At 58.2% G+C, this 8,794-nt stretch overlaps 1 protein-coding gene across 1 annotated transcript in view; it reads right to left on the bottom strand.

Moving 5' to 3' along the window:
* Positions 1 to 2,787: 2,787 nt before the first annotated feature.
* Positions 2,788 to 8,794, bottom strand: part of TRIM8 (tripartite motif containing 8) — a 29,229-nt gene continuing 23,222 nt past the window's right edge. The window contains exons 3-7 of the mRNA XM_080347687.1: positions 7,237 to 7,332; positions 6,130 to 6,363; positions 5,721 to 5,752; positions 4,997 to 5,112; positions 2,788 to 4,298 (exon numbers count right to left, since the gene is read on the bottom strand). Of these exons, the coding sequence (XP_080203813.1) occupies positions 3,691 to 4,298; positions 4,997 to 5,112; positions 5,721 to 5,752; positions 6,130 to 6,363; positions 7,237 to 7,332 (1,086 nt within the window). The 3' untranslated portion in view covers positions 2,788 to 3,690. The remainder of the gene's footprint in view (positions 4,299 to 4,996; positions 5,113 to 5,720; positions 5,753 to 6,129; positions 6,364 to 7,236; positions 7,333 to 8,794) is intronic.

The raw sequence follows: 8,794 nt of genomic DNA, 5'->3' as shown, positions 1-8,794 counted from the left end.
GCATATTTTCCAAGGGCTGATGAGGTATCTTAAACATCTCTCTGAGATGGGCTTTCATATTTATAAGGTTGATGTGTGAACTTAAATTGATGCCGTCTAAATATACCCCTCACGTTTAAGCACGGGGCTTCACTGCCGGGGCACAGGGGCTTTATCCCGGGTGCACAGCCCCAGCTCTAGCAGGACCCGGGGTTTGGTGGGTGGGACAGCCACCAAAAAGGCTCCCACGAGCTGGGGCGGGATGTGGTGTTGGCATTCTTTCCACGAAGACGTGAGATTTCTGTTTCCTTGGGTACCGGGAGCTGAGCACGGTGAGCGCTGACCCACTGGTGGCCGTGGGGTCAGCAGCGCTTTGTGCGAGGGATGGCTGTGAGCGCCCATGCAGCTGGACGTGGCGACAGGTACTGGTGCCGGGCTTGCGGCTCCTGACGAAACCCTTTTCCAAGGTTAAAAATAGGACTTGGTTGCAAACTCAAAGCCTGGTTTGCATTTGCCCTCATTATGTTGATTGTTGATTTACATGTATGCAAATGGAGAAGAGGCAGCGGCTCCTCCACCTGGGGACCCCTCGGCATGGTGGAGCCCAAACCCCAACAAGTAAATCCCTGCTGAAGGACGGGGCCATGGCGCTGCCACTCCTCCCCCATAATCAACCTGGAAAAGAAGCATCAGCCCCTCTCCTGGCACCGATCCGGGGGACAAGCCCTGCAACCCGAGTGTGGTGGCCAGAGGCACAGCGGTTATCGGTGCCGCCGCCTTTCCCCTCGCCCTGTTCCGCCAGATGTGCGTGCCCAGCTCCAGCTGTTCCCCATCAGCCTCCCCCGCGCAGCACCGCTAGCCCTAGGATCCTTTTTCCACCAGGCCCCACGTCCTTCATCAGGCACCAATTTGGTCTGGCCCAGCTGCTCATTTTTCTTTCCACCGTGTGACATGTTTTCACCCGGCTCCTAATCCGTCTCCCTCCATTCACAACTTGAGCTGTTTATGGATGTCTCTCCGCTCCCCCTGCTTTTAACCCCCCTGGACAGAGCCATCCATCAACAAAACGCCCCTGAGCACCCAAGCATCGGTGCTTTCCTCCCAGCAGCTCGGGACACCATTAGCCCAACCGGGCCAAGGGCGCATGTTCCTCCCACTGCTCAGGGGTGACCCTGGGGGCCCATCACCTCCTCCCTGCCACCAGCAACGCGTGGGGTGTGATGGTGCCATGCTGCAGGTAGCCGGGACACCAGGGTCCTCCTCCCAGCTAGTGGGGCCGAACTGGCCACAGCACCAGGGTTCTGCAAGGGGCACCCCGTTTTGTGGGCTCCTCCCTCAGGTGAAGGTGCAGGGTGAGGGTGATCTGTGGTGGGAACAGGTCCTGAGCCCCTGGGGTCACCCTGCAGGGTGAGAGCTGCACTCGCATCCCCCCGTCTGTCAGCGACAGGTGCTTTAATGCCTGTGTGGGGCTGGCAGCTGCCTGCTCGCAGCGGGGGAGGCAGCTGTGCTGAGGACGAAGATGATGATGATGGGGACAGCTGGGAGGGAAAACCTGAAAGCACCAAACATAAGGACCACAGCTGGGGATCACCCTGGGGTGGGGGGTGGCCCTGACTGTGCATCAGGGACCCTCCTGGGCCCCTCTCCATGGGGACAGACATAGCCCATCTCGCCTCTGCTTCAGTGTCTCCATCATCACAGGGGCTATTCACCGCTCGGCTCTGGCCATGCAGACATGGAGGAGGCAGCGCAGGGTCCCTGCGGAGGAAGCTGGGAGAATTCTGTTCCCTCCTGCTGCCCTGGGGTGCTTCGCTGGTGCCCAAGAAGTAAACCCCCAAATACCCCAACGGTTTGGGTGTTTCCTGAAGTGTCTGAGCAGGACAGGGCTGGGAAAAGCCCTCTGCACCCTGTGCGCAGGGTGGCACGGAGCACACAGGGGCAGAGGGTGCTGCCCCCCAGCGCAGCCTGGGAAGGGGCCCTCTTTGCAAGGGATTCACTGTCACCTGCCTTGGGATGGAATGGGGGGAGCTGGGTGCGAGGGTCCCCCTCCCTCGGACCCGCTGCTCCCTGGGTTCCGCTCACTGAGACTCAATCCCCTTCCCGTTTCCCACCGAGGCAGCACGGGGGGAATCCAAAAAGGAACAAAACCAGGGATGTTTTGCAAACAGGCAAAAAATTAAAGCAGGCAAGCCTGAAGACAGCGACGGAAAAACCCTAACGGCTCTGAGACCTGCTCTGCTGTGGGAAGCCGGCTGCGTTCTCCCCAGCTGAAGAGCTCGCCCCTGCACGACCGCAGCCAGGACAGCCCACGGCTGCGCCACGCGCCCCAGCCCAAGGCTTCCCCCTCGCCCTCCCAGCCTTGGCCGAGCATGGTGCCAGCCCAAGGTGCTGCCAGTGCCCACAGAGCCCCGCAGGGCAGGGGGCTTTGCGGGGGGAAAGAGCCTCAAGGGCCGGGTGCCGGCACGGCGGAGGCAGGAAAGCCGCCGTCCCCGTCACACGATGGGGACTGTTCCGGAGGCTGTGGGCAGGATGCAACCCAGCAGCTCTGTCCCTGACTCACATCCTCACCCGCTGGGACAGACGGCACAGAGCCACGGCTCCAGCACCCCTCCCTGCGGCACTGGGACACGGGATGGGTGCCGGTGGGGACCCCTCCCCAGCCGGGACCCTCTGCCACCCCGTCCCCAAGCTGTCCCTCCGAGCAGCCCTGCAGAGAACCCCCCCGGGGGGCACCCGTGGGCGGGAGCCAAAGCCGGGGGAGCCTCGCGCCGGAGCGGCACTCCCGGGGACGAGCTGCAGCACAGCGAGGCATTTGCACTAAGTGATCACATTTATTTGAATATTTTGTGTGTGTGTGTGTTCTAAAATCGGTTACAGAATAAATACCTGTGCCTTATAGCAGGAAGTCCACTTTTTTTTTTTATACAAAGTGCTTGTTACAGGAAGTTGCATCAGCGATACGCAGGAGGGGGGTGTCTCTGGCCACGCTGCCCCTCCCGAAAACTAGAACAGATTTTTTTTTATTTATTCTTTTTTTTTTTTTTTTAAAGTTTCTTTTCCCTTTTTGTTTGTGCATTAAATTTCCTGCCATTGTGTATTTACAAATCTCTGAAAGGAGGAAAAAAAAATGCCAATATGCATGAGAAGTGGCCTCATAACACAAAAAAAAAATGCCTTAAAAAAAAAAAAATAAAGGTAACAAACCCAAAATCTACAAGTATCGTTTCATATTGAATCAATGAGAGATTTTTTTCTTTTTTTTTTTCTTCTTAAAAAGGGAAAGAGAAGGGTGGGGAAAGGGGAAAAATTGAACCAAACCAGAAAAGAAATGAACTCAGAGAAATGGGAAGAGAGAAGGTGCCATTGTCCCTTCTGAAGTTTTCCAAAGGCAGAGGAGTGAGGAAGAGTACGATGCACAGACCCAGACGCCCGACTGAAATCCCCATCAATTTCTTCTCAGTAATATCTCCCTCGTCTTTTCCCAGCGAGGGGCAGGAAGGACTTCGCAAAATTAAATTAAAAAAAGGAATTAAAAGGATTTTAAAAAAAAAAAAAAGAGAGATTAAAGAACAACCCTCCCCAAAATCCTGGAGGGGTGCGAGGTGGGAAAAAATTGGGTTTGATTTAAAAGGAAAGAAAAAAAAAAGCCAACCCAACTCAGACTTTTCTCTCCAAACGCATCATCGAGCGAGACTCTCCGGAGAGCGACGGTTAACTGGTGACGTAGTGTTTCGCCGACGGCTGGCCGTAGACCCTATAGAAATCCTGCCGCCCGTGCTGCTGGGATGCATCAATCCATTCCCTCACGGCAAGTCCCGGGAGCGACTGGGGCACGGCAGGGGCGGGCGGCAGCGGGTGCGAGTACTCCTGCGAGGAGACCGTCCAGGGGAAGTGCCCCGACCGCGGGTAGGGCTGGTGCCCGCTGTGGTTGGAGACGGAGGAACAGTAACAGTTATCCACTGAGCAGACGAGGATTTTGCGCCCGCCGTACTGGGAGAGCACGGACTGCTGAGATGACGTGGTGTTGGGGTAGTGAGATGGGTTGAAGACGGAGCCCGAGTGCACCGGCTGCGGGCCGCTGGGAAGTCCAACTATGTGCTGCGTGGAGCTACAAGGCACCATGGCTTGTGCGGACTGCCCCTCGCCGGCCGAAGCGCCCTGGCTCATGTACTGGCTCGCCACAGTCCCGGACGATGGCTCGAGGAAGCTGCCCTCGGGGAAGGCGGTGGAGTGCTTGCGCTTCTCCGCGCCAGAGTTGCTGACGGTGCAGGGGTACATGGGGATGCTCTGCAGGAAGGGGACCGGGGTGCTCAGAGGACCTGCGGAGGGGAACAGAAGAGGGTTGCGTCAAGCACGGCACAGCACAGCTCCCTGGTGCTCTGGCTGCCGGTCTGAACTCACAGCGAAGCACCGAGACCCGCGGTCCAGCCCTGCGTGAGCAGAAGGTCCCCCAGCCACCCCTCCAGCGGCAAACTGGGCACATGGCTGTACACAGGCAAATTTGCAGGTCCTGTTCTGGGACCTTGCCAGCAAGCTCGGAGCAGCCCCAAGTGCTGCTCTGGAAACACGGGCACAGGCTGAGCCTGGGGACAGCTCGTGACCATGGGATCTGTGACAGGATCTGAGAGGGACAGCCTGGGTGACAAACCCAAATCCCCAAGGAGAGAGGACTGGGAAGCCCTTCCAGGACGTGGTCGGTTCCCAGGTGTGGGGTGGGGGCTCTGGGACCCACATCTTGCCACCGACTCTTCCTGGCGATGGCCGGCCTGTCCGCTGTGTCACACCAAAACACAGCTGTTTCACAAGCCAAGGCAAATGTCCTAGGGACAGCCAGGAGCTGGCTTCATGGCATCTCCGTGTCCTGACCCCACCGACCACAGAGGGGTTCCCAGAGGGCCCTGCACCCCAACAACTCTCCCCATCCTCTTGTACTGGGATCCACAGGGCAGCCAGCCATGGATACAGGAGGCAGAGAGCTCCCATGCCCCCCACCCACTACCCCTCAGGCTTCACCCACCTTCCAGCAACTTCCTGAGCTGCTTCTCCTTCTTGGCGATCTCATTCAGGAAGAGCTTGGAGTTGAGGTGGCCAATTTTGGGTGGGGGCAGGCTGCCACCTGTACAGTTCTGGGTCCTGATGGGGACCGTGCGCAGAGAGGAGAGGTGTGAGGGACAAAGCACACTCAGGAGAGGGTCAGGAAGCCCCCACGCTCCTTTCCCAGCACTTTCCCAGGGCTGAACCCCTTCCCCAGGGGAGCAGCACCGAGGGCAGTGGGGAGCTGGCCCTCCCAATGGGCCAGTCCCTTCCCACCCAGCCTTGCTGTGAACATCCTGTGCCATCGCGCACATCTCACAGCCCCTGTATCAGCACCCCAGCTCGCCCCCACTCTGCTAGTGCTGGCTTTAACCCCGGGCCCTGGAGGGAAGAGGAGATAAGCAGAGCTGGACTGAGCCCTGCGCCCCAAACCAGCTGGTTCCATCCTGGCTGAGGTGCTGGGCCCCAGCTCTGCTCTTCCACAAACACACCACTACGTTTTCCCCAGTCTAAAGTGAAGACTTGATTCAGTGCCCCTGGGAGGGGATTTCTCGTCCTCCCAGACACAGAGGGAAACCGAGGCACAGAACATGCCTCTCCCAGGCCCTGCAGCATCCCCAGTCCTGCTCCTCCCTTGGACACTGTACTGCTGCTGCCCCCACAACAGTCCCCTTTGCCCCCAAACGCACCTGCCCAGCCACGCTTACCTGTCCATTAAGATTTTCACAGACTTGGTGTTCTAGGAGGGGAAGGAGAAGTCCTGGTCAGTAAGGACAGTCCCTGTCACTGCAGCCACATCCCCTTTTGGTGTCACCTTCTGTGGCCCCCCAGGAGGGGACAGGCTGCCCAGGGGTGCTGAGCTCCTTCTCCCCCCAGCACAGGCTGCCCCAGCCCCATCTCCAGCTGCAGCACCTCCTCGTACAAGGCTGGTGCTGAGACTGCCCCACTGCTTCTCACCTTCCAGCAGTGGGACTGCTGAGCCCTCCGGAGGCATCAGTTAGTCCTGGTCACTGCCCGCCGCCCGCTCACCAACATGCCTCACACCTCCCCGGTTCTCCCCACACAGCCAGACCTCCCCCGCCCCTTCTCACCCCCAGCACAAGCAGATCGTCTCACCTTCATGAAGTTGATGTCCTCGGTTTTGTCAAACATGACCTGGACTGAGCTGAGGAGCTTCTTGGCCTCCTGCATGCGCTCGTTGAGGTGGAGGACCTGGGCTGCGTTCTCATTGCAGAACTTGGCCTGGGCCTTGTCTAGTATCTCCATGGTCTTCCGCAAATCCTCGTCCAAGATCTGGTGCATCTTCTCATACTGCAGGCGCACCTCGTCCTTCAGCTGGCTCACCTTCTCCTGGGGGAGAGGAGAAGGGTCAGGCCCCCTGCACCCTCCAACCTCTGCTGTGATGGCCCAGGACACCTGGGTCCTTTCCCCAGCAGAGGTGGGTCAAACTGAGAGCTGCACTACAACTCTGCTCTCCTTCAACAGCCACACAGACCAAACTCTGTGGTCAGCTGCTGTGTGGGACTCCTGCGTGCTGGAGACTGTGGGGCTTTGGCTAAACCAGCAGATCCCCCGGGCCTGCCTCCTGGGGTGCAGGTGGGGATCACCTCTGAGAGGTGATGCTAAGCAACAACCTGCTGTACCGAGGCAGATGTGCTCCCCTGAGAAACACTGCCCAGCCCCATCCTCACCCTCATCCTCATCCCTGTCTTCATCCCCACTCCACGATAAGGTCATGTCACACTTCAGAGCCCTTCCCTCCATGGTCTGGGAGGCCGAGGGGCTTTACGGACCACGAACTAATCTTGTTTTACCTGTGTCCCAGCAAAACGCTTGCATCTCTTCCACCTGCTGGATATTTCAGCGGTCTATTTGAGGTTCTCCTATCTCCAGACTCTCCCATTGCACTCCAGATGAAGAGGGTGGCCTGGGGAAGGCTGTGCCGGGCTGAGGTGGAAGGGCCACCTGATACTTAGGCACAGCCTCATACCTTGCCTCCCAACTCAACTCCAGGACCCACAAGGCTGTAGGGCAGCCTCAAACGCATTTAATCGCCCAAAAATACGACTGCCAGGACAGGAATGGAGACAGCAAGTCTGGCCAGCTGCTCTTCCCCTGCGTGTCCTCCCTCCTCCCTGCCCCCGCATCCTGGGAACCTGTCCCCATCGCGCCATGGGGTGACAGTCCCCAGGGCTGGCCACAGCAGGGTGAAGCACCAGCTACCTCGACCAGCCGCTTGTCCGATTCCAGCTTGTAGAGCTGCTCTTCGATGTCTTGCTCCCGCTCCTCCAGGCGGTCCTGCTGCTTCATCAGCATCTTCTGCAGAGACGGGAGAGAAAAGCAGCCGTCAGAGCCCGGCAGCCACACGTGCTGGGAAGCTTCGGTGCCACCCGCACCAGCTCTGCCCACACGGTTTGGAGAGGAGGGGGCTTTTTCCCAGCAGGATGCCATCACCAAGCTGAAAACACCCATGTGTCTGATGCAGGTGGAAACCTCGCTATTTCAATGGCCATGCAGAGGGGCCATGTGTGCTGGGGTTCTTTATCAGCTGAGGACCTTGATTTGGGTCCCCTGGATGGGGGCAGCCCCTTGCCACGCCCTGGGGAGTCAGGGACAGGCTCATTTCCCACTCTGGCAGCACTATTTGGAGGCACATCACCCACTGCCGGCAGGCTCCCGCGAGACATCGCCACCCCCTTTGTGCCCCCGTACACCACGACAAATCCTTTCTCCCTTCCCTGCCCCCATGACAAGCCCCAGAGCCAGCATCAGTGTAATCGGGAGGGACAGAGAGAGGAGGAATGAGGTCTCCCCCAGCCACACTGCCAGCCCCGGCCCCCACTCCTGGGGGCTGGGCCGGGGCTATCAGCTGAATAACTGGGACAAAACCTTATCCCCAGCCATCAGTGTGCGCGCCTTGCTCTTGCACGCTTCCCTGGCCAGGGTGAAACCCATGAGAGAATGGCTCCGTCCCTGTGAGCAGGGGCAGGGCTTCCCAAAACACCCCTCAAAATTAACTCCTATTATAACTCTTCCCCCCAGTGGTTATCCCAGGGGAAAGCCACCACACCGACGGGGCAAGAACGGCTTCGCCCCGCATGGGGAGGCAGCGTTGGAGACTCTCAACAACGAGGGCGAGATGGGAAGAAAGCGGCAGTGAGGACGTATTTCGAGGGGATTATTGCTATTATAAACCGTCGCTCGGGGATTTATAATCAAGTAATTAATTCCTGGACGAGGCGGGAGGGGGAGGGTGGCAGAGGCGCTGCCGGGATTAATTGCATTGCAGGGAAAGGCTGTCACCTCCGACTCAATTCGGGAGCAGGAATGCGAAGCCTCCTCCCTCCTGTTGTTTTTCTTAAGGTCTCAGGCACCTCCAGCCTCACTGCTGCTGGGCTCCTACCACTAATAATAACAAGGAGCTAAAAAAATCCGGCTTCCCACTCACAGTCACACTCCACATATGTGCCCAGTGCCACACGCGTGCACCCACCCACGCACGTGCAGAGGGACACACAGACAGTACATCCACCGAAACAGGGCTCAAGGGGCAGCAACAGCGACGCAGACCCCCAGGCACGGGGAGACATTTGCTGGCGCGTGGGTACAGAAACACGGGGGCTTGCAAGCATCCAAAGGCATCGCTGCTGCTTTTTTTAAGACCAGCTGAATACGTGGGAGCATCGACATGGAGAAAAATTTGATGCACATATTAAAAATCTCATTTTTTCATAGTAAAGGGCTTGTTATTTGAGCTGCTGCAGCGCTAAGAGGCTGCAAA

This window comes from Nesoenas mayeri, assembly GCF_963082525.1.
Source record: "Nesoenas mayeri genome assembly, chromosome: 7".
Taxonomy (NCBI): domain Eukaryota; kingdom Metazoa; phylum Chordata; class Aves; order Columbiformes; family Columbidae; genus Nesoenas; species Nesoenas mayeri.
Note: the sequence above shows the minus strand (reverse complement) of the source record. Positions and strands in the feature narration are given on the sequence as shown.